This window comes from Hyla sarda, chromosome 7 (assembly GCF_029499605.1).
Source record: "Hyla sarda isolate aHylSar1 chromosome 7, aHylSar1.hap1, whole genome shotgun sequence".
In the NCBI taxonomy this organism is placed as follows: Eukaryota; Metazoa; Chordata; class Amphibia; order Anura; family Hylidae; genus Hyla; species Hyla sarda.
The window spans coordinates 227,500,953-227,527,364 of record NC_079195.1 but is presented as its reverse complement, the minus strand read 5'-3'; the positions used below and the strand labels follow the sequence as shown (position 1 = coordinate 227,527,364).

General features: G+C 46.3%; 1 protein-coding gene across 1 annotated transcript in view; it reads left to right on the top strand.

The window, feature by feature from the left end:
• The window catches only part of MYSM1 (Myb like, SWIRM and MPN domains 1), a 39,577-nt gene extending 13,433 nt beyond the window's left edge, over positions 1-26,144 (top strand). The window contains 16 exon segments of the mRNA XM_056532949.1: positions 78-156; positions 441-539; positions 1,986-2,611; positions 4,283-4,413; positions 8,652-8,755; positions 11,214-11,291; positions 13,243-13,325; positions 13,937-13,991; positions 15,701-15,751; positions 15,839-15,913; positions 16,897-17,085; positions 18,329-18,436; positions 18,438-18,462; positions 20,778-20,883; positions 22,812-22,869; positions 25,489-26,144. Of these exon segments, the coding sequence (XP_056388924.1) occupies positions 78-156; positions 441-539; positions 1,986-2,611; positions 4,283-4,413; positions 8,652-8,755; positions 11,214-11,291; positions 13,243-13,325; positions 13,937-13,991; positions 15,701-15,751; positions 15,839-15,913; positions 16,897-17,085; positions 18,329-18,436; positions 18,438-18,462; positions 20,778-20,883; positions 22,812-22,869; positions 25,489-25,647 (2,026 nt within the window). The 3' untranslated portion in view covers positions 25,648-26,144.
• Positions 26,145-26,412: the final 268 nt, after the last annotated feature.

Genomic DNA, 26,412 nt, shown 5'->3' with positions numbered 1-26,412 from the left:
TTAGAACAGTTTGGTGGGAGGGTCGATAGTAATAAGGATTTCTTTGCCCTTTAATAACATTTGGCGGTTACTTCCAGGGTCAGATCCCCGGCTAAGCCCGGCAGCGGCTCGGTGAAGTGGACCCCGGAGGAGAAGGCCATGTTTGAGCAGGGACTGGTGAGAGTTCTGCTGACCTTATTCCTAGTAGTTGTTTTGGGGGTCCCTCTCCGATCTGTGGGGTTGTATCCACACATGTGGCTCTTCGACTGGTGCAAATACTACAACTCCCATCATACCTGACACTATTACATATATTGTATTGGTTCATTGCCCATCTGGCCCCCTCTCTGCCCTATTCTCTTCACCAGCTAATACATGGGGGGTCCACACAGTGGGGAACACAGCGTCCCCCCTCATGCCATCTCTTTCTTCAGTTGTTTCTGTATCTTTTTTCCCCTAAGGCCAAGTTCGGGAGACGCTGGACGAGTATCGCAAGACTGATCGGGAGTCGCACAGTGCTGCAGGTCAAGAGCTACGCCAGGCAGTACTATAAGAATAAGGTCAGTAATATAAGGATAAGGTCAGTGCTATAGGAATAAGGTCAGTGCTGTAGGAATAAGGTCAGTGCTATAGGAATAAGGTCAGTGCTGTAGGAATAAGGTCAGTGCTATAGGAATAAGGTCAGTACTATAAGAATAAGGTCAGTGCTTTAGGAATAAGGTCAGTACTATAGGAATAAGGTCAGTACTATAGGAATAAGGTCAGTACTATAGGAATAGGGTCAGTACTATAAGAATAAGGTCAGTACTATAGGAATAAGGTCAGTACTATAGGAATAAGGTCAGTACTATAGGAATAAGGTCAGTACTATAGGAATAAGGTCAGTACTATAGGAATAAGGTCATGGCTGTAGGAATAAGGTCAGTGCTGTAGGAATAGGGTCGGTGCTGTAGGAATAGGGTCGGTGCTGTAGGAATAGGGTCGGTGCTGTAGGAATAAGGTCGGTGCTGTAGGAATAAGGTCGGTGCTATAGGAATAAGGTCAGTGCTATAGGAATAAGGTCAGTGCTGTAGGAATAAGGTCAGTGCTGTAGGAATAAGGTCAGTGCTGTAGGAATAAGGTCAGTGCTGTAGGAATAAGGTCAGTACTATAGGAATAAGGTCAGTACTATAGGAATAGGGTCAGTGCTGTAGGAATAGGGTCAGTGCTGTAGGAATAGGGTCGGTGCTGTAGGAATAGGGTCGGTGCTGTAGGAATAAGGTCGGTGCTATAGGAATAAGGTCGGTACTATAGGAATAAGGTCAGTGCTATAAGAATCTTAATCCTTCCAGTACTTTTCAGCTGCTGTATACTACAGAGGAAGTTGTGTACTTCTTTCCAGTCTGACCACAGTGCTCCCTGGTGACACCTCTGTCCATGTCAGGAAGTGTCCAGAGTAGAAGAAAATTCCCATAATCTCCTGCTCTGGACAGTTCCTGACGTGGACAGAGGTGACGGCAGAGAGCATTGTGGTCAGACTGGAAAGAACTACACAACTTGCTATGGAGCATACAGCAGCTGATAAATACTGGAAGGATTAAGATTTTTATATAGTAAGTAATTTAGAAGTAACACCAGTTAATTAAAAAAAACATTTATTTTTTCTCTCACCATAGTACCCTAGAGATAGAAAAACAGAGCTAATTTCTTCCAGAAACAGCACCACACCTGTCCTAAGGTTGTGTGTAGAATTACAACTTGGCTCTTCACATTAAAGAACTGAGCTACAATACCACACATAACCTGAGGACAGGAGTGGTGCTGTTTTTTGAAGATATCTGTTTTTCTAATACTGTATAACCCCTTTAATGTAGATCCTTTATACAGACATCTGCCCCTGCCCGGCGGAGGTTTGTGACACGTATTTGTCTGCTTTGTATTTGCGATAAAGTTTTGTGACGTCTACCTCCATGTCTCCATCTTGTCTTTCATGTTGGTTGTTGCGTATATCATTGATCTGTGTGCAGTGTAAGGTGGAAGATGGGGAGCAAGATTCCAAGGTGGGCTCCACAGTCCTTCATCTGCTCCGCCTAGAGGGTCCCGACAACGAGCCCCCCGGAGGAGACGAACTGTCCGCTCTCCGAGGCCGAGCCGACCCCAACCTCAACGCTGTAAAGATCGAGAAGTTATCAGATGATGAAGAGATCGACATAACCGACGAGGTGGCGGAGGAGGAGCCTGGCGGTAATGGAGACCACCCACTAATGACTAGAGAAGAGGAGGTGGAGCCTGAGCAGCGTCAGCGGGAACATGGGGAGGAACCATGGACTGACCTCCTTTGTCTGACAGACCAAGATAGCAGCCGCTCTCCTTCCCCCGCCTCAGTGTCTGTGACCCCCAGCGATGCTCCAGCCCCCGAGGAGGAGGCGGTCAGTCCTGACAAGGAGAACTATTCGGCTTCTTCCTTACCTTCCCCTCCGCCCTGTGAGCTGGACGAGGTGGACGAGCTGAAACCTCCGGAGCAGGAAGCGGAGATAGAGCGAGAGGTTATCTCCGAGGAAGAAAAGCAGGCCATCTCTGAGTTCTTCGAAGGCCGGCAAGCGAAAACGCCAGAGCGCTATCTTCGCATCCGCAATTACATCTTGGATCAATGGTAACGAACTAAATAACTGCTTAACCCCTTAAAGAGGTACTCCGGCCCTAAGACGTCTTATCCCCTATCCAGTGGATAGGGGATAAGATGTCTGATCGCGGGGGTCCCACTGCTGGGGACCCCCGCAATCTTTCATGCAGCACCCCACTATCATCAGCCTCCGAAGCGAACATCGCTCCAGGTCTGATGAATCACGATAACGGGGCCGGAGTTTCGTGATGTCACGGCTCCGCCCCCTCAATGCAAGCCTATGGGAGGGGGCATGGCGGCTGTCACGCCCCCTCCCATAGGCTTGCATTGAGCGATGTCCGCTTCGGAGGCTGATGATAGCGGGGTGCTGCATGAAAGATTGTGGGGGTCCCCAGCAGTGGGACTCCCGCTATCAGGCATCTTGTTCCCTTTCCTTTGGATATGGGATAAGATGTCTTAGGGCCGGAGTACCCCTTTAATGGCAGAGGCGTAGCTGCAGAGGTAGCAGCCGCACCGGGGCTCTGGTGTATAAGGGGGCCCCAAAGCACATCTGCCCGATAAGAGACCAGTATTTTGATTGTATTTTATTTCATATAGGGCCCTGTTGTAGGTTTTGCATCGGGGCCCAGAAGCTACAAGCTACGCCTTGTAAATGTACGTCCTGGTACTTAACATAACGGGACATACATATACCTCCTGCAGAGTTTACAGACTATAGTGTTTCCCAACCAGGGTGCCTCCAGCTGTTGCAAAACTACAACTCCCAGCATGCCCAGACAGCCATAGACCAGTGTTTCCTAACCAAGGTGCCTCCAGCTGTTGCAAAACTACAACTCCCAGCATGCCCAGACAGCCATAGACCAGTGTTTTCCTACTAGGGTGCCTTCAGCTGTTGCAAAACTACAACTCCCAGCATGCCTGGACAGCCTTCGGCTGTCCGGGCATGCTGGGAGTTGTAGTTTTGCTACAGCTGGAGGCACCTTGGTTTGGAAACACTGGTCTGTGAGGAGAGTGCGCTCACTTCAGACTGTGTACTTTCAGTCAATGACCATTTTCTGCTGGATACACCCCTTAAGTGCCGTGATCAATAGCGTTGCGGCACTTAAAAGCCTGACCGTTAATTCCTCTGCCTGATCAGCACCCTGCAACATATTGGTGGGGGTCCGATTGGTTTCTATGCCTGTGGGAGGTCTCCTAACCATCTCCATGTGGGTCCCGGGCTGATCTGCCGTTTTGGCAGACTCAATCAGTAGATTGACGATCACACTGAGTATCGCTCTGTGCCCCAAACTAAGGACCTCAAGCTGTAGCAAAACTACAACTCCCAGCATGCCCTCTCCTCATAGACCAGTGTTTTCCAACCAGGGTACCTCTAGCCATTGCCAAGTTACAACTCCCAGCATGCCGGGAGTTGTAGTTTTGCAACAGCTGCAGGTCCACAGTTTGGAGACCACTGTATTGTTTGGAGTGAATACAATTGAGGCGAATTCTCAGCTATGAGAAATATCGGGTCAGGGCAGGTTCTCGGCCTCTAATGTTTACAGTAAAAAGATTCTGATGGTTTTTTTTGGTGCATTGTTGTGGTTGAGACCTTGTATAGATCTAATATTTCCACGTTTACTGCACAAGCATCTGAGCAGGATGTAGATATTGATACAGATGGTCATATCTAAGAATTTATGTGATTTTTTTTTTTTTCAGGAAAAATTGTAAGCCAAATTATTTGAACAAAACATCTGTGCGTCCGGGACTGAAGAACTGCGGTGATGTGAACTGCATTGGCCGCATCCACACCTACCTGGAATTAATTGGCGCCATTAACTTTGGTTGCGGTAAGTCATCACAAGTCATGTGGTTTCTGTTGTTTCATCTGCAGATATCACCTAATGCTCACCAAACGTTACATTGTATCCATCAGCAGATATCACCTAATGCTCACCAAACGTTACATTGTATCCATCAGCAGACATCACCTAATACTCACCAAATGTTACATTGTATCCATCAGCAGATATCGCCTAATGTTCACCAAACGTTACATTGTATCCATCAGCAGATATCACCTAATGCTCACCAAACGTTACATTGTATCCATCAGCAGATATCACCTAATGCTCACCAAACGTTACATTGTATCCATCAGCAGACATCACCTAATACTCACCAAACGTTACATTGTATCCATCAGCAGATATCGCCTAATGTTCACCAAACGTTACATTGTATCCATCAGCAGATATCACCTAATGCTCACCAAACGTTACATTGTATCCATCAGCAGATATCGCCTAATGCTCACCAAATGTTACATTGTATCAATCAGCAGATATCGCCTAATGTTCACCAAACGTTACATTGTATCCATCAGCAGATATCACCTAATGCACACCAAACGTTACATTGTATCCATCAGCAGATATCACCTAATGCACACCAAACGTTACATTGTATCCATCAGCAGATATCACCTAATGCTGACCAAACGTTACATTGTATCCATCAGCAGATATCACCTAATGCTCACCAAACGTTACATTGTATCCATCAGCAGACATCACCTAATGCTCACCAAACGTTACATTGTATCCATCAGCAGATATCACCTAATGCTCACCAAACATTACATTGTATCCATCAGCAGATATCACCTAATGCTCACCAAACGTTACATTGTATCCATCAGCAGACATCACCTAATGCTCACCAAACGTTACATTGTATTCATCAGCAGATATCGCTTAATGCTCACCAAACATTACATTGTATCCATCAGCAGATATCGCCTAATGCTCACCAAACATTACATTGTATCCATCAGCAGATATCACCTAATGCTCACCATACGTTACATTGTATCCATCAGCAGACATCACCTAATGCTCACCAAACGTTACATTGTATCCATCAGCAGATATCACCTAATGCTCACCAAACGTTACATTGTATCCATCAGCAGACATCACCTAATGCTCACCAAACGTTACATTATATCCATCAGCAGATATCACCTAATGCTCACCAAACGTTACATTGTATCCATCAGCAGAAATCACCTAATGCTCACCAAACGTTACATTGTATCCATCAGCAGATATCGCCTAATGCTCACCAAACGTTACATTATATCCATCAGCAGATATCACCTAATGCTCACCAAACGTTACATTGTATCCATCAGCAGATATCGCCTAATGCTCACCAAACGTTACATTGTATCCATCAGCAGATATCACCTAATGCTCACCAAACGTTACATTATATCCATCAGCAGATATCACCTAATACTCACCAAACGTTACATTGTATCCATCAGCAGATATCACCTAATGCTCACCATACGTTACATTGTATCCATCAGCAGAAATCACCTAATGCTCACCAAACGTTACATTGTATCCATCAGCAGACATCACCTAATGCTCACCAAACGTTACATTGTATCCATCAGCAGATATCACCTAATGCTCACCAAACGTTACATTGTATCCATCAGCAGACATCACCTAATGCTCACCAAATGTTACATTGTATCCATCAGCAGATATCACCTAATGCTCACCTGACGTTACATTGTATCCATCAGCAGATATCACCTAATGCTCACCAAACGTTACATTGTATCCATCAGCAGATATCACCTAATGCTCACCAAACGTTACATTGTATCCATCAGCAGATATCACCTAATGCTCACCAAACATTACATTGTATCCATCAGCAGATATCGCCTAATGCTCACCAAACATTACATTGTATCCATCAGCAGAAATCACCTAATGCTCACCAAACGTTACATTATATCCATCAGCAGATATCACCTAATGCTCACCAAACGTTACATTGTATCCATCAGCAGATATCGCCTAATGCTCACCAAACGTTACATTGTATCCATCAGCAGACATCACCTAATGCTCACCAAACGTTACATTGTATCCATCAGCAGATATCACCTAATGCTCACCAAACGTTACATTGTATCCATCAGCAGACATCACCTAATGCTCACCAAATGTTACATTGTATCCATCAGCAGATATCACCTAATGCTCACCTGACGTTACATTGTATCCATCAGCAGATATCACCTAATGCTCACCAAACGTTACATTGTATCCATCAGCAGATATCACCTAATGCTCACCAAACGTTACATTGTATCCATCAGCAGATATCACCTAATGCTCACCAAACATTACATTGTATCCATCAGCAGATATCGCCTAATGCTCACCAAACATTACATTGTATCCATCAGCAGAAATCACCTAATGCTCACCAAACGTTACATTATATCCATCAGCAGATATCACCTAATGCTCACCAAACGTTACATTGTATCCATCAGCAGATATCGCCTAATGCTCACCAAACGTTACATTGTATCCATCAGCAGATATCACCTAATGCTCACCAAACGTTACATTATATCCATCAGCAGATATCACCTAATACTCACCAAACGTTACATTGTATCCATCAGCAGATATCACCTAATGCTCACCATACGTTACATTGTATCCATCAGCAGATATCGCCTAATGCTCACCATACGTTACATTGTATCCATCAGCAGATATCACCTAATGCTCACCAAACGTTACATTGTATCCATCAGCAGATATCACCTAATGCTCACCAAACGTTACATTGTATCCATCAGCAGATATCACCTAATGCTCACCTGACGTTACATTGTATCCATCAGCAGATATCACCTAATGCTCACCAAACGTTACATTGTATCCATCAGCAGATATCACCTAATGCTCACCATACGTTACATTGTATCCATCAGCAGATATCACCTAATGCTCACCATACGTTACATTGTATCCATCAGCAGACATCATTGTATCCAGCAATTCTTGAGCAGACGTCATCAGATGTTGATAAATCACTGGATACATAGTAACATCACCTAATGCTCACTAGATGTTATATTAGGCAGAGATTAGGGGGTACAGACGCAGCACAGGGAGCTTCTCCAGGACATCATAACTTCATGTTTTTTTGGACCCGAGAAAGGCGCGAGTTTGCACCGAAACGTGTTGTCTTTTTGCAGATTTATCTGAATAAAGAAAGTCCTGTGCACATGCTGGCGTATCAAAGTCTTTGTGGAATCACAGTACAGTAGCGCTCAAAGAAATAGACCCTTCGTTTTTTGTCAAATCTCTGACTAGTATTCCGTATTCCGCAACCTTTGGGCCGCAGAAAGAAAGGGTTGTCGAGCAGCAGACTGTGCTGCATCTATCATAACCCCATAACCCACAGTATAGTTAGGACCAAATATGTGTATCATGGTATTTTTGCAACTTATGGCAGTTCCACGGTATATAACGGTATTTCTCCACCCCCCCCCCCCCCCCTTTAAATCATGTGACCCGCGAGCACTGTTCTGCTTCCCCCCGGGGTGCGACGCGGTGCGGCGGGTCGGGGGGGGGGCGCGTTCGCGGGGCGGTGCGGGGGGCGGGGCATTATCGGCTTATCGGCAAGGTAATTGCCGATACCGATAATGCCCAAAATCGTCATTATCGGCCGATAATATCGGCCATACCAATAATCGGTCGATCCCTAGACGTCACCAAACGCTCGCCAGATGTTACTTTGTATCCACTGATCCATTTGGAGACATCAACTCCGATTATATTCCCTAACCACTCCTAACACCGCTCCTGCCCTTAAAAAAAATTTCCGAGCTTTAAAAAGCTGTGTATCTTGCCTTTCCCCCTGCTCACATTGTGTGAGCTCCCGGCAGGAGAAAGTGGGCGTTCCCCAGCAGGAGTCACTGAAGCCCGCGAGAGCTGTTCTTCGCCATGCCCCGAACGCACTTCCTGAGTTTGGTCTCCTGCCAGGCCAGGAGGAGACCAAACTAACTGTTTGACCTGCGGCAGGAAACAGAACAGAGCCACCTAGTGGCCGTTTTTTTAATCACATTAAACACATATAAGGGTTGAGAATTTTAACAGCAAGTAAATAGCAAAGTGTCTTATAATAACATAAGGAACGATATATTAAACATTTTGTTTGGTGACAGGCACTCTAACTTGTACTTTCTGTAAATTTTCAGAGCAAGCCGTCTACAACCGACCCCGACCAGTGGACAAAACCAAGTGTAAAATGGGGAAGGACACCTTGGAAGCCTATGAGTTGGCTCATCGCCTGCAGTCTATGGTACGATATGTCCATCCACTTCATCTGGTCAGTCAGTGCGAGTCAGAATTGTGACTGCAGCTCTGGCTGTGACCGGAGTATAACCTTTACCATGTTTGCGTTGTGTTCACATCCCTTCTTTTTTTTAAAATCAGATATTTTTTATTAATAGTTTAACCACTTTTAAACATACAACAACATTTCCCCAACAATAAACCCCCCACCCCCCGTACATACAAACAATCCGTCACTTCCCTCTGCAGGAGCAGGAATATACACAAGCAGTAAACTATAGGTTTCAATATACTCCTATTCCAATAGGGAGACTCCCCCAATCCCAGCGCACACGACTCCAGCAGGCAGCACCCCCAGGCAATCCAACAAAGCCACCAGAAGTGGAGAGAAAGAAAAGGGCAGACAAGGAAGAGAGTAAAGTCACATACAGAGAGTCCCCAGACCATAAGCCAATCCCAAAATAAACACAGGCCGAGAGGTCACAAGCAATTACGAACCAGTCCTCAGGGGGTCAAAATGGTGTACCCAGGGTCCCCAAATATTAGTAAATTTCCGTTCAACGTTACGTTTAATATATATCCCTTTCTCCAAGCGTACTATCTGCCATATTCTGTTAATAAGATCAGCTACACCCGGAGGAGCCGGTCTAATCCAATACTGCGCAATGAGTTTCCTGGCTTGGTACAGCACACGTAAGATCCCCACCTCTCTCATGGAAGGTTCCCTATCACATCCAATAAGACCAAGCAAGCATACCTTAGGTTCTCTAAGCAGAGTAACCCCATAAACATCCCCGACAAGGCGTAACACATCAGCCCAATAAGCATCTAAAACGGGGCACTCCCACCTCATGTGAAGCAAGTGAGCCTTCAGCTCCCCACACCTAGGGCAGGCAGAGTCGGACCGAACACCAACCTCCACATCCCTTCTTATGGCGAGAATAGCGCAGCATGCAGCACTATTCTTACTGATGGTTTGGAAAATCCCATAATCCAGCACTTTTAGAGCAGTGGTCTCCAACCTGTGGCTCTCCAGCTGTTGTGAAACTACAACTTCTGGCATGTCCGGATAGTGTTGGGAAAACTGTGTATATGTCCTGATATATAACAGATTGTGACAAACCCTCAGCTGCAAGACTACATCTCAGAATCATGAAGTTTACTTAGAATGTATTTATCTGTAGTAAAATTTGTGCTTGGTATGGGGTGCCCAATCTGAGGCGGAGACCCTCACAGGTGACCTCCTATTAGTCAACCCCTCTACATTCCCCCCTTTATTTCAATGTTTCCCAACCACAGTGCCTCCAGCTGATGCAAAACTACAACTCCCAGCATGCCGGACAGCCTTATTTTAATGATTCCCAACCACAATGCCTCCAGCTGTTGCAAAACTACAACTCCCACCATGCCCGGACAGCCTTATTTTAATGATTCCCAACCAGGGTGCGTCCAGCTGTTGCAAAACTACAACCCCCAGCATGCCCGGACAGCCTTATTTTAGTGTTTCCCAACCAGGGTGCCTCCAGCTGTTGCAAAACTACAACCCCCAGCATGCCCGGACAGCCTTATTTTAGTGTTTCCCCAGGGTGCCTCCAGCTGTTGCAAAACTACAACTCCCAGCATGCCCGGACAGCCTTATTTTAGTGTTTCCCAACCAGGGTGCCTCCTGCTGTTGCAAAACGACAACCCCCACCATGCCCGGACAGCCTTATTTTAGTGTTTCCCAACCAGGGTGCCTCCAGCTGTTGCAAAACTACAACTCCCAGCATGCCCGGACAGCCTTATTTTAGTGTTTCCCAACCAGGGTGCCTCCAGCTGTTGCAAAACTACAACCCCCAGCATGCCCGGACAGCCCTATTTTAGTGTTTCCCAACCAGGGTGCCTCCAGCTGTTGCAAAACTACAACTCCCAGCATGCCAGGACAGCCTTATTTTAGTGTTTCCCAACCAGGGTGCCTCCAGCTGTTGCAAAACTACAACTCCCAGCATGCCCGGACAGCCTTATTTTAGTGTTTCCCAACCAGGGTGCCTCCAGCTGTTGCAAAACTACAACTCCCACCATGCCCGGACAGCCTTATTTTAGTGTTTCCCAACCAGGGTGCCTCCAGCTGTTGCAAAACTACAACTCCCAGCATGCCAGGACAGCCTTATTTTAGTGTTTCCCAACCAGGGTGCCTCCAGCTGTTGCAAAACTACAACTCCCAGCATGCCCGGACAGCCGAAGGCTGTCCGGGCATGCTGGGAGTTGTAGTTTTACAACAGCTGGAGGCCCGCTGATTGGGAAACACTGGTCTAGGGATTTGTATTACCATTGTTGCCTACAGGACTTAGGCTCTAGGTTCATATTGGACAAAGGACAACACCAGCATGGAGTTAGGGTTCCCTTTTGTGTCCCCCCCCCCCCCCAAACCATCAGCATCAAGGCTTTTTATGCACCAATAACCATCTTGCTTCATTTTGTAATAGCGCACCAGAAGAAGACGAGTCCGAGACCCCTGGGGAAACTGGTGTGACGCCAGAGATCTTGAGGGACAGACCTTTGAGGTAGGTAAATGACTTTATGAGGAAGTATTAAGCATTCTAATTCTGAGTAATTTATAATTTATATAGCGGTCAGAGCTGGGATACACAACTCCAAATCACCTGCATAAAAATAAAATTACTTGATAAAATTCTGGCTTCCTCCAGCTACCACTAGGGGAAGCTCACTGTATACTGGATCTACATAGAGTTCAATGGTAAATCAGTATGCAGTGCGCTTTAGGGCCAGATGCTTGATTTATATGAGAGACAATCTTATAATTATAGGCTCCTAAAGGGGTACTCCACTGGGGGAAAAAAAGAAAAAAAACAACTTAAATTTAAATCAACTGGTGCCAGAAAGTTGAACAGATTTGTAAATTACTTCTATTAAAAAAAATCTTTATCCTTCCAATAATTATCAGCTGCTGAAGTTGAGTTGTTGTTTTCTGTCTGGCAACAGTGCTCTCTGCTGACATCTCTGCTTGTCTGGGGAAATGCACAGAGTAGAAGAGGTTTTCTATGGGGATTTGTTTCTACTCTGGACAGTTCCCGAGACAGGTGTCATCAGAGAGCACTTAGACAGAAAAGAACAACTCAACTTCAGCAGCTCATAAGCACTGAAAGGATTAAGATTTTTTAATAGAAGTAATTTACAAATCTGTTTAACTTTCTGGAGCCAGTTGATAAATATATATAAAAATAATTTTTTCTTGGATAACCCCTTTAAACATTTAGTTCTGAGTAATTTATAATTTATAAAGTGGTCAGAGCTGGGATACCCAGCTTGATAAAATTCTTGATAAACTCGATAGAATTCTGGCTTCCTCCAGCTACCACTAGGGGAAGCTCACTGTATACCGGTTCTACATAGAGTTCAATGTTAAATTAGTATGCAGTGAGCTTTTGTGCCAGAATCTTATAATTTGGCGCACTTTTTAAAGCAGTACTCCACTGGAAAACATTTTTTTTAAATCAACTGGGGCCAGAAAGTTAAGCAGACTTGTAAATTACTTTTATTAAAAAAATCTTAATCCTTCCAGTACTTATCAGCTGCTTTTATGATCCACAGGAAGTTCTTTTGTTTTTGAATTTCCTTTTTGTCTGACCACAGTGCTCTCTGCTGCCGCCTCTGTCTATTTTAGGAACTGTCGGGAGTAGGAGCAAATCCCCATAGCAATCCTCTCCTGCTCCAGACAGTTCCTAAAATGGACAGAGGTGTCAGCAGAGAGCACTGTGGTCAGGCAGAAAGGAAATTTTAAAAATAAAAGAACTTCCTGTGGATCATAACAGCAGCTGATAAGTACTGGAAGGATTAAGATTTTTTTAATAGAAGTAATTTACAGATCTGTTTAACAAATGTTTTCAAATCACCTGGTGCCAGAAAGTTAAACAGATTTGTAAATGACTTCTATTTAAAAATCTTAATCCTTCCAGTACTTATCAGCTGCTGTATGCTCCACGAGAAGTTGTATAGTCGCTTCTGTCTGAGCACAGTGCTCTCTGCTGACACCTCTGTCCATGTCAGGAAGTGTCCAGAGTAGAAGAAAATCCCCATAGAAAACCTCTCCTGCTCTGGACAGTTCCTGACACTGACAGAGGTGGCAGCAGAGATCACTGTGGTCATACTGGAAAGAACTACACAACTTCCTGTGGAGCATACAGCAGCTGATAAGTACTGGAAGGATTAAGATTTTTTTTTTTTTATAGAAGTAATTTACAAATCTGTATAACTTTCCAATTGATTTGAAAACATTTTTTCCAGCGGAGTACCCCTTTATCATGGCATAGATCAGTGGTCTTCAACCCGCAGCAGACCTCCAGATTTTGAAAAACTACAACTCCCAGCATGCCCGGACAGCCGTTGGCTGTCCGGGCATGCTGGGAATTGTAGTTTTGCAACATCTGGAGGTCTGCAGGTTGGAGACCACTGGCATAGCTGAACACTGTAACATACCAAGTTTCTGTTTGTCAGCATCTCTCGGCAGAAGAGCTAGCAATCAGACGTGAGAAGATGAAACAGTCCAAGTGCCCTAAAGGATCAAGACCATCTAAGAGGTACGGGAACCGGAAAGTATATTTACTACACTTATACATAGGCAGCCGCTCCTGATCACCACACAGCTGCTCGGCTCGTTACAATGTATCAGCTGCGCGTGACCAGAATTGTGCGGCCGCTGTATGTTTCTGTTTAATAATGGCCGAGATCTTGGAAAAGAAGAGAAAAACAAAATATAGGTCTTTATTGCTTTACGTCAGTGTTTCCCAACCAATGTGCCTCCAGCTGTTGCAAAATTACAACTTCCAGCTCCCAGGGTGGGATACACTGACTAAGGGTATGTTCACACTGTGGAATTTCCATTCGCGGAAAATATTTTGGCGGTAGGACCGCAGGGCACTGCGCCGTCACCATTGATGGCTGCGCAGTACTCGCGGAGAATGAACATGCTCTTTCTATGTGCGGAATTCTACTCGCGGAATTCTGCAGTGTGAACGTAACTTTAGCGTAATATTCTTGCAGACTGTGGTTGTCGGGGGATGCGGGGAGTTGTAGTTTTGTCAACTGGAGAGACACAGGTTGGAGAACACTGACTTAAAGGCGTCATTTGATGGGGTCGATGTCACTGCTTTAGTTATCATTCCTGTAACACCGCGGTCTTTTCCAACAGCTCTTTCGACCCCTTCCAGCTGATTCCCTGCTCTGATTTTACTGAAGAGAAACCGGTAAGAACACCTTGTATATGGGTAGTAGTTGTTGTCCTCCTCTTGAAGGGAATATCTATCTATCTCATATCTATCTATCTATCTCATATCTATCTATGTTATATCTATCTCATATCTATCTCATATCTATCTATCTCATGTCTATCTCATATCTATCTATCTATCTATCTCATATCTATCTATCTATCTATCTAAAAAAAAACTCCAGGAGAGCAGCACAACAAAATTTTGAAAACAAATGCAGTGGTGCACGCTGGATGTGGACCTTGGTGAGAGGTTCACTTGTAATAGTAGAGAAAACAAAAGACCAGCAGCACACAGAAAAATTGGTGCAAAAAAGGTGGAGGTTTATTGCATTATCCCAGTGTACAAAAGAAGCGACGTTTCAGCGACCTCTCGTCGCCGTTCTCAAGCTCCAGCTATCTCGTATCTATCTCGTATCTATCTCGTATCTATCTCGTATCTATCTATCTCGTATCTATCTATCTCGTATCTATCTATCTCGTATCTATCTATCTCGTATCTATCTATCTCGTATCTATCTATCTCGTATCTATCTATCTCGTATCTATCTATCTCGTATCTATCTATCTCGTATCTATCTATCTCGTATCTATCTATCTCGTATCTATCTATCTCGTATCTATCTATCTCGTATCTATCTATCTCGTATCTATCTATCTCGTATCTATCTATCTCGTATCTATCTATCTCGTATCTATCTATCTCGTATCTATCTATCTCGTATCTATCTATCTATCTCGTATCTATCTATCTATCTATCTCGTATCTATCTATCTATCTATCTCGTATCTATCTATCTATCTATCTCGTATCTATCTATCTATCTCGTATCTATCTATCTATCTCGTATCTATCTATCTATCTCGTATCTATCTATCTATCTCGTATCTATCTATCTCTCTCGTATCTATCTCAGCAGCTGAGTAATGTGAGAACAATCTGCCTGCGGTCTCCACTAGATGGATTTATTACTGAGTTCTATAGAACCTATATCACTGTGTGCCAAGAGCTCCACCTAGTGGTGTCTGCAGGTTATGTAATTTTGTAATCTTGCTTTATGGTTGTGCAAGAGAAATGGATGAGAAAAATGAAGCTCAAGCACTTAAGAGTTAAGCTGGGTTCACATCCCGTTTTCAGCCATACGGGACCGCATACGGCTGGGGGGAGCTAAAACCTGGCTCTCCCGTATCCCTGCCGTATGCCGCCCGTATGCCATTCATTTCAATGGGCCGACCGGAGTGAATTTTTGCCTCGTATGCGGTTTTCCACCGGACCTAAAACCGTGATTGTCCACTGTTTTAGGTCCGGTGGGAAAACTGCATACGGGGCAAAAATGAGCCGACTGGAGCCAGCGTTTCACACCGGTCGGCTCATTGAAATTAATTACATACGGGCGGCATACGGCAGGGATACGGGAGCGCCAGGTTGTAGCTCTCCCCAGCCGTATGCGGTCCCGTATGGCTGAAAACGGGATGTGAACCCAGCCTCAAAGGGGTATTCCAGGAATATTTTTATTTGCCTATACTACAGGGGCTGAAAATTTACTAACATTTTTTTTGCAGCATTTGGTGAGGCGAATCCATATCCTGGAGTTTGCAGCAGAGTTGTCATTCAGATTTTAGCTGGAATTACTGGGGGGGGGGGGATTTCATTTTATTTATTTATTTTACCCATTTGTTTTGCAGGCGCCGTTTCACGTTAACGTTTCAGCGGAAGCCATGTTGATATTAGATTTGGTAAGTGATCGGTAAAGCCTGCGGTGACGGTGCTGGAGTCATATGGGGCTGAACGACCAATAGATATGGACGTTATGTGTCTTGCAGCACGCGCACGTGTCCATGGCGGAAGTTATTGGCTTATTGGGCGGAAGATATTCAGAAGCTGAAGGTGTCGTAGAAGTAAGAACCTCGTGTTATCTGCCCCGACATATTATAAATAAATATATTGGGGGGTGTGTGTATATATATATATATATATATATATATATATATATATATATATATATACATACAGTGGTCCCTCGACATACGATGGTAATCCGTTCCAAATGGACCATCGTTTGTTGAAACCATCGTATGTTGAGGGATCCGTGCAATGTAAAGTATAGGACAGTGGTCTACAACCTGCGGACCTCCAGATGTTGCAAAACTACAACACCCAGCGTGCCCGGACAGCCAACGGCTGTCCGGGCATGCTGGGAGTTGTAGTTTTGCAACATCTGGAGGTCCGCAGGTTGAAGACCACTGATATTGGAGGTTATACTCACGTGTCCACACCGCTCCGGACCTTCACCGCTGCTCTGGATGTCGCCCTCCATCGCTGTCGCCGCGTCCGCGGGGTGTCCCCGACGCTCCGGCAAGGCCTCTGCTTCCCCGGCATCCTTGCTCTCCGTCGCCGCCATCAGGTTGTTACGCACGCCGCTCCTATTGGATGATGGGACGGCGTGCGCAGCGACGTGATGACGACGATGGAGAGCGCCGACGATGCAGGGGATCCCGAGGACGCGCCGGAGCCCCGAGGAAAGGTAAGTGATCGTCAGCGGACCACACGGGGCACCGTAAACGGCTATCCGGGGGCAGCTGAAGCAGTCTGCGCTGCAGGATAGCCGTTTATGCGATGGACCCGACATAGAAAAGCATCGTATGTTGATGCTGCCTTCACCATGTGATGGCCTCTGAGAGTGATCGTATGCTGAAATGATCGCATGTCGGGGCCATCGTAGGTCGGGGGGGTCACTGTATAAATATTTTTACACACACACACACACACACACACACACACACACACATACATACATACATATATATATATATATATATAAGTGCGTGTGTGAAAAAATCTATATACAATGCATCCCTACAGCAGCTTCTTATGTCCTCAGATCTGTGCAGCGGAGCCGTGTAACAGCCTCAGCACCGGCCTCCAGTGCGAGATGGATCCGGTCTCTCAGACCCAGGCCTCGGAGGCCCTGCACCTGCGCGGCTACAGCGTCATCGGATGGTACCACTCCCACCCGGCCTTCGACCCCAACCCTTCAATCAGAGATATCGATACGCAGGCCAAGTATCAGGTGACGCACATTTCACTGACAAATGTATCTGAGGGTATATTCAGATATTTGGGGGTAGAATACACTGGCGCTAGGTTACTTGTGAACCCCTAAAGAGGTGGAAAAGACCGCCTGTGTAAGCTGCTATTGGACTAGTAATTCCCCTATATACCACCTATAGATAAACAATGACAAAAAGCGTTATATATAGCGAAAGGTGGGGGAGAGGTATGTTTTATTGTATGCACGCTCGTATTGGGGGGGTGTGCAGACATAATTATAATACAGCACAGCCCATACATAGCAACTAATCACAGCTCAGCCCATAGTAACCAATCCCAGCACAGCCCATAGCAACTAATCACAACTCAGCCCATAGCAACCAATCACAGCACAGCCCATAGTAACCAGTCAAGGTTCAGCCCATAGCAACTAATCACAGCTCAGCCCATAGTAACCAATCACGACTCAGCCCATAGCAACCAACCAATCATAGCACAGTCTACAGCAACCAAGCACAGCTCAGCCTATAGCAACCAATTCGTCTCAGCACATAGCAACCAAGCACTGCTCAGCCCCTATTAACTAGTCATGGCTCGGCCCCTGGCAACCAGTCGCGGCTCGGCCCCTGGCAACCAGTCGCGGCTCGGCCCCTGGCAACCAGTCGCGGCTCGGCCCCTGGCAACCAGTCGCGGCTCGGCCCCTGGCAACCAGTCGCGGCTCGGCCCCTGGCAACCAGTCGCGCCTCGGCCCCTGGCAACCAGTCGCGCCTCGGCCCCTGGCAACCAGTCGCGCCTCGGCCCCTGGCAACCAGTCGCGCCTCGGCCCCTGGCAACCAGTCGCGCCTCGGCCCCTGGCAACCCAGTCGCGCCTCGGCCCCTGGCAACCAGTCGCGCCTCGGCCCCTGGCAACCAGTCGCGCCTCGGCCCCTGGCAACCAGTCGCGCCTCGGCCCCTGGCAACCAGTCGCGCCTCGGCCCCTGGCAACCAGTCGCGCCTCGGCCCCTGGCAACCAGTCGCGCCTCGGCCCCTGGCAACCAGTCGCGCCTCGGCCCCTGGCAACCAGTCGCGCCTCGGCCCCTGGCAACCAGTCGCGCCTCGGCCCCTGGCAACCAGTCGCGCCGCGGCCCCTGGCAACCAGTCGCGCCGCGGCCCCTGGCAACCAGTCGCGCCGCGGCCCCTGGCAACCAGTCGCGCCTCGGCCCCATAGAGATCATACACATCTGTCTCTTTCTGACCTTTTTCTCCTTTTATTTCTTACCCAGAGTTATTTTTCTCGGGGTGGAGCCAAGTTTTTGGGGATGATTATAAGTCCGTACAATCGCGGTAACCCCCTGCCCCAGTCCCAGCTCTCCTGCCTGGTTATAAGCGACGGACCTCAGCGAAGACGGATCCTACAGTAAGTATCGTATTATGGAAGGAGAAGGAGGACATGATGAAACGCAGTCACTGTGTAAGGAAAAGTTCTGCAACTTAGTCCTATACTTTGCTGCAGTTCTTTTCTATGTTTTAAGATTTGTCCGGTGCTTGCTGTCAAGGAATAGCAACATTTTTTTTCATCTAGAGCAGTGTTTCCCAACCAGTGTGCCTCCAGCTGTTGCAAAAACTACAACTCCCAGCATGCCGGACAGCCGAAGGCTGTCCGGGCATGCTGGGAGTTGTAGTTTTGCAACAACTGGAGGCACCCTGTTGGGAGACGCTGTCCAAAGGCTGTCCGGGCATGCTTGGAGTTGTATTTTTTTGGGGGGCTTAAAATTGATGCCATTCACTGTGCAGTAAAAATACTATTTTTCAATTGCAGTGATACCAAATTTATATAGTAATTTTTTTTTCTTCTTTTAAATAGTTTAACACGATAAAATATTTAATTTTACTTTTAAGATTTTTAAGGGGTACTCCGTTTGAAACATTTTATCCCCTTTCTAAAGCATAGGGGATAAGATGTTAGATCGCCGGGCCAGCAGCGTCGGCGTCCGGAACACAGAAGCTTGCAGCTTCTGCGTTCGTGACATCATGCCACGCCTCCTCCATTCCTGTCTATGGGAGGGGGGTGTGATGGCTTAGTACACAGCCGTCACGCCTCCTCCCATAGTAGTGAAAGGAGGGGGCGTGGCGTCCCGCATCGCCAGTCCATCGGGCAAGGAGCGGAGTTCGTTCCGTGCACCGAATGACAGGCGTGCAGCAGGCGGGAGATCACGGGGGTCCCCAGCAGTTTTTAGCATAAATTGATGTTCTGCAAAATCTGTGCTGCAGGTAAATTTTTTCACCCAGGGAAATTTCCACAGTTACTTCATTATTTTTCAAGATCTATGATTGCTGTCAGTGGTTAAAAACATTAGGTCTATTGTTAAACAACAGTAGGGGTTTGTTACAGTGTATCAGTGTTTCTGTCTGGTGGTGTCTCTTGTTCTGTTACCTGTAGCCTCAATCACTGACAGACATCTTTTCTGTCTTTTCTCTTTTTCTCTCTCTCTTTTTTTGCTCTTTTCTCCTCTCTCTGTTCTCTCTCTCTCCTCTCTCTCCTCTCTCTTCTCTCCTCTCTCTTCTCTCCTCTCTCTTCTCTTCTCTCTCTCTCTCTCTTCTCTTCTCTCCTCTCTCTTCTCTCCTCTCTCTTCTCTCCTCTCTCTTCTCTTCTCTCCTCTCTCTTCTCTCCTCTCTCTTCTCTCTCTCTCCTCTCTCTTCTCTCTCTCCTCTCTCTTCTCTTCTCTCTCCTCTCTCTTCTCTTTCTCTCTCTCCTCTGTCTCCTCTCTCTCTCTCTTCTCTCTCTCCTCTCTCTTCTCTTCTCTCTCTTTCTCTTCTCTCTCTCCTCTCTCTCCTCTCTCTTCTCTCTGTTCTCTCTCCTCTCTCTCCTTTCTCTGTTCTCTCTGTTCTCTCTCTCCTCTCCCTTCTCTCTCCTCTCTTCTCTTTTCTTCTCTCTCTTCTCTCCTCTCTCTTCTCTCCTCTCTCTCCTCTCTCCTCTCTTCTCTTTTCTTCTCTCTCTCTCTCTTCTTCTTCTTCTTCTCTCTCTCTCTCTTCTTCTCTCTCTCTCCTTCTCTCTCTCCTCTCTTCTCTCTCTCTCTCTCTCTCTCCTCCCTTCTCTCTCTCTCTCTCTCTGTCTCTCTCTCTCCTCTCTCTCCCCCTCTCTCTCTCTCTGTCTCTCTCTCTGTCTCTCTCTCTGTCTCTCTCTCTGTCTCTCTCTCTGTCTCTCTCTCTGTCTCTCTCTCTGTCTCTCTCTCTGTCTCTCTCTCTGTCTCTCTCTCTGTCTCTCTCTCTGTCTCTCTGTCTCTCTCTCTCTCCTCTCTCTTCTCTCCTCTCTCTTCTCTCTCTCCTCTCTCTTCTCTCTCCTCTCTCTCTCCTCTCTCTCTCTCTCTCCTCTCTCTTCTCTCTCTCCTCTCTCTTCTCACTCTCCTCTCTCTTCTCTCTCCTCTCTCTTCTCTCCTCTCTCTTCTCTTCTCTCTTCTCTTCTCTCCTCTCTTCTCTTCTCTCTCTCTCCTCTCTCTTCTCTCTCTCCTCTCTCTTCTCTCCTCTCTCTTCTCTTCTCTTCTCCTCTCTCTCTCCTCTTTCTTCTCCCTCTCTCTCCTCTCTCTCTCTCTCCCTCTCTCTCTCTCTCTCTCTCTCTCTCCTCTCTCTCTCTCTTTTTCTCTCGTCTCTCTCTCTTTTTCTCTCGTCTCTCTCTCTTTTTCTCTCGTCTCTCTCTCTTTTTCTCTCTTTCCTTTCTTTCTTTCTTTCCTGAAGGAACCCCGTACAGGTTTGATGTAGAACATTTACCTGGGGAACCTCACTGGGAAATTGTGTTTGAGAAGACGAGATGGATCATTGAGAAGTATCGGCATTCCCACAGGTACGAGACTGTTCTGAAAAAAAGGAGCCGCCTGTGCTGGGGGAAGGTGATCGGGGGTCCTCACCAATGTCCTGCTCTTGATATATTGATATAGGGTTTCCCTCTACATTCCTTCCTTTATTTTAGTGTTTCCCAACCAGCGCGCCTCCAGCTGTTGCAAAACTACAACTCCCAGCATGCCCAGACAGCCGAAGGCTGTCTGGGCATGCTGGGAGTTGTAGTTTTCCAGCAGCTGGAGGCCTACTGATTGGGAAACGCTGGTCTAGAGCTTAGTATTACCATTGTTGCTTTACAGCACTCAGGTCCTAGGTTCATATTAGACAAAGGACAACACCAGCATGGAGTTTGCCTCCAGCACAACTACTACTCCCAGCATGCCCGGACAGCTGGGAGTTGCAGTTTTGCAACAGCTGAGTAGGCCGTGTTTCCCAGTCTGCCAAGAATAACCCGTCCGTATCAAAGCTTGAGATGCCCCTTTATTATCTAGGAAAGCAGCTGCTGACTAGGGGGAAGGGTTAATAAAACCTGAAACCTTAATATATACTAATAAAACTGACGTAGATGGCGCAATTCTTTCCAAAGGAGTAATCACTTCTGAATTGGAGTCAGTCAGGAAGGGCTAAGTATGCAAATTGGAGAAGGATTACTTGACTGGTTCCTCAGGGGAGGAGCCAGTCAGGTGATCTCTATCATCTTATCAGGCAATGTTCCCTCACCTGTGGTTCTCCAGCTGTTACAGAATTACAAACTCCTATTGTGCCGGTGTTCTAAAGTTTTCCTCGAGATATGGAATGTCTCAAGATAGGTCACTTCTGGCCATTTGACATCTTAAAGGGGTACTCCGCCCCTAGACATCTTATCTCCTATCCAAAGGATAGGGCCTAAGATATTTGATCCCAGCATTCATTTAGAGCGTCGGGTGCAGCGCCGGAGGCTTGTGACATCACGGCCACGCCCCCTCAATGCAAGTCTATGGGAGGGGGGCGTGACAGCTGTCACGCCCCCTCCCATAGACTTGCATTGAGGAGGCGTGGCCCTGACGTCACGAGCCTCCACACCGCATCGACAGTCATCCGGCACGGAGCCAAGTTCGCTCCGTACCCCGGATGTCGGGGTTCGCTCCGTACCCCGCATGTCTGGGGTGCCGAAGTCGAGATTGTGGTGGTCCCCAGCGACAGGACCCCCCCCACGATCAGACATCTTATCCCCTCTCCTTTGGATAGGGGATAATATTTCTAGGGGCAGAGTACCCCTTTATGCCAAACTTGGGACCACTGACTGTTTTACCGCGCATCCCCAAGATGGAAGTTGGAGCAAGGCCCCCACATGTTCAGCCTTTACCCTGTCATAGGTGACTGCTCGGCCCCAAACTTACACGCTGACCAAGTGGCCAGGGTAGCTGGGGGTCCCGCTGCAGGTATCGGCTCTGCTACATGCAGTGGGACGTGCACAGCTGGCCAGTAGAGGAGCAGCATCCAATAGAGGGGGGGGGGGGCTCTTACTGGGGGAATCCCTCCTCTTCTCCTACCCCCAAACCCTAATAGAACAGGTGACCCCTTCTAAGGATTTCGGATACAGTACAAAAGATATCGATTCCCCCCCCCCCCCCCCCTTTTTTTTCCTCTCCCTTAATTTGCAGCCTGTTTAATGAATCCTAATTCAATTTGCGTGTTAATTATTTCTGACGCCGTCGTCTTATCCGGTGTGAACAGGACATCGATCGCCGGCGCGGATCAATGCGTGAGCGGCTACTGTAATGGGATATTGGATTAGACGTTATATCTTACTCCTTGTAATCGAGCTCTCGCCTCCATCAGAAATGACTCCAGACTGGTGAACGCTGATGGAGTTTATTCCCCGGACGGCGGCGAGACGCGTTTTAACCGTGATTTTTTTTTTTTGTTTCTCTCTTTTCTCCTAATGAGCAGCAGCGTTCCGATGAGCAGGCGTTATCGACAAGACTGTGACCTGACGTGTTTACAAAAGGTGGGTGTAATGGTGAAAATTATCATTAAAGAGCGCGTCCCCCAATAATTGTATTGTCACCCAGCTTTCCCAAGATCCTTCTGATTGTGGGAAAGCTGGGTGACAGTGCTACGACGACCTATAGCTCCTGTATGACTGTATACTTGTGGGCAATGCTGTTCATCCAACTCCTATACCTCTCTGCCTTAGGCCTTGCATTAGAAGACTCCTCTGCTGAAATCCTCTGTGCTGCTGTAAAAGCTTTACATAAACTATTGAGAAGAGACGGTGCGGTTGGTTTCATAGTCACATGATAATTCCAGTTTTACCCCAGTTAAAGGGGTACACCAGGAATAAACTTACATTTTTATATCAACTGGCTCCAGAAAGTTAAACAGATTTGTAAATTACTTCTATTAAAAAATCTTAATCCTTCCAATAATTATCAGATGCTAAAGTTGAGTTGTTCTCTTCTGTCTGGCAACAGTGCTCTCTGCTGACATCTCTGCTTGTCTCGGGAACTGCACAGAGTAGAAGAGGTTTGCTATGGGGATTTGCTTCTACTCGTGACAGTTGCCGAGACACGTGTAATCAAAGAGCACTTAGACAGAAAAGAACAACTCAACTTCAGCAGCTCATAAGTACTGAAAGGATTAAGATTTTTTAATTGAAGTAATTTACAAATCTGTTTAACTTTCTGGAGCCAGTTGATGTATAAAAAAAAAAGTTTTTTTCCTGGATAACCCCTTTAATCCCAGTGAAATTGTAGGTTATACTGGTAGCATTAGGCATAAACATTATAGGGGTACAGTTTTTTTTTTTTTAAACCCACTGGTGCCAGAAAGTCAAACAGATTTGTAAATTACTTCTATATAAAAATCTTAATCCTTCCAGTACTTATCAGCTGCTGTATGATCCACAGGAAGTTGTGTAGTTCTTTCCAGTCTGACCACAGTGCTCACTGCTGCCACCTCTGTCCATGTCAGGAACTGTCCAGAGCAGGAAAAAATCCCCATAACTAACCTCTCCTGTTCTTGACAGTTCCTGACATGGACAGAGGTGTCAGCAGAGAGCACTGTGGTCAGACTGGAAAGAACTACGCAACTTTCTGTGGAGCATATAGCAACTGATAAGTACTGGAAGGATTAAGATTTTTATATAGAAGTAATTTACAAATCTGTTTAACGTTCCAGCACCAGTTGATTTTAAAAATATTTTAAAAAATGTCACGGAGTACCCTTTTAACGGGAGTAGGCCAGGACTAGAAAAACCGGATTGCTTGTATCCGGTAAAGCTGAGCTGCAATACCAGACACAACCCATGGAGGGGAGGGGCGCTGTTACTTGACAGAATGCAGACGCATTTTTCTAATCCTGAAAGCAGTGTTTCCCAACCAGGGTGCCTCCAGCTGTTGCCAAACTACAACTCCCACCATGCCCGTACAGCTGGGAGTTGTAGTTTGGCAACAACTGGAGGCACTCTGGTAGGGAAACACTGCCTTTAAAAGGCAGTGGTCCCCTAACTGTGGGATCTAGCTGTTGCAAAACTACAACTCCCAGCATGCCCAGACAGCCGACGGCTGTCTGGGCATGCTGGGAGTTGTAGTTTTACAACAGCTGAAGGCACCTGATAGGGAAACACTGTGGGCATGCTGGGAGTTGTAGTTGCAACTTTTGAAGGGGTGGCCACAGTTTGGAGAACACTACTTAAAGATGCAGGTTTAGAAAAACACAGCTGCTTTCTGTAATAAAAAAAAAAGAGCGCCACTCTTGCCCTCAGGTTGTGGGCGGTATTGCAACTCTGTTATATTGAAGTGAATGGAGCCTCATTGTAATATCACCCGCAACCTGAGGACAAGTGTGGTGCTGTTTTTGTAACAAAGCAACTATGGTTTTCTTATACTGGATAACCCATTAAAGGGGTACTCCGGTGGAAAACATTTATTTTCTAAATGAACTGGTGACAAAAAGTTAAACAGACTTGTAAATTACTTCTATTAACAAATATTTGTCCTTCTAGTAATTATTAGCAGCTGTATGCTACATTGGAAATTTTTTTATTTCTTTTTTGTCTTGTCCACAGTGCTCTCTGCTGACACCTCTGTCCGTATCAGGAACTGTCCAGAGTAGGAGAAAATCCCCACTGCAAACCTATGCTGCTCTGGACAGTTCCTGACACGGACAGAGGAGTCAGAGCAGAGAGCACTGTGGACAAGACAAAAAAAGAAATTCAAAAACAAAAGAACTTCCTCTGTAGTATACAACTGCTAATAAGTACTGGAAGGATTAAGATTTTTTAATAGAAGTAATTTACAAATCTGTTTGACTTTCTGGCACCAGTTCATTAAAAAAAAAGTTTTTAATCGGAGTGCCCCTTTAAGTGAAGTGTATGGATCAAAAGATTACTTACTTGTTTCCGCCATATTGGACTGGTAGGCTGCATATTATTATTATTATCCCTATAGCTCAGTGTTTCCCAAACAGTGTGCCTCCAGCTGTTGCTACCAGCGTGGCCGGACGCAAACATAAATTATAAAGTATTCATTAATAAAAGTTTATAAAAACGTATAAGGTGTCAGTTCATATGCGCCAATCTTTTTTATTTTTTATTTTTTTTAACCATCTCCTGTCCTGGTTGCAGCTCCTGTCGTGTCTGCGGCGGACGCTGGTCACTTCGGGCTGCGCGCCATTCGTAGATGAATTCCTGAGCAGGATCGAGGATCATTTTCTCACGTGTTATACGAACGTAAAGGAGGGGGGCGAAGAGACGCTGCCAGACACAGCCGCCGGAGGAGAGTGATTATTTACTGCTGGTGATGATTCTCAGATTAACCCCTTAAGGACCATGGACCATTACCCACTGACCAGAGACTGAATACTGGGGCACTTCTATAACATCTTCTACAGTGTTTCCCAACCAGGGTGCCTCCAGCTGTTGCAAAACTACAACTCCCAGCATGCCTGGACAGCCGAAGGCTGTCCAGGCATGCTGAGAGTTGTAGTTTTGCAACAGCTGGAGGCACCCTGGTTGGGAAACACTAAGTGCCATACGATGGAGGTAAAGAGTTGGTGCCAACCCGTCTGCCCCTGACTATGGATCGCTCATACACTCAGTACCTACGGTGGTCAACCTCCTCAGATGTGGCCCTCAGTCCTAGCCCAGGGCCACACAGAACATTCAGTAACTTTTTATCCTTCCTTCTCCATCTCTGCAACAAGAGGGTCGTGCATGTGCTGCCTGTCTGCATTACAATAAATAGAACATTATGGAACTAACACAAGTTTGCAGCCCGTTCAGACGAGTTCTGCATCCTGCCTGTAGTAGAGTATTCCAGAGCTGCACTTAGTATTCTGCTGGTGGCGTGAGCAGAATAGTGAGTACAGCTCTGGAGTATAATACAGGATATAACTCAGGATCAGTACAGGATAAGTAATGTAATGTATGTACACAGTGACCTCACCAGCAGAATAGTGAGTACAGCTCTGGGGTATAATACAGGATATAACTCAGGATCAGTACAGGATAAGTAATGTAATGTATGTACACAGTGACCTCACCAGCAGA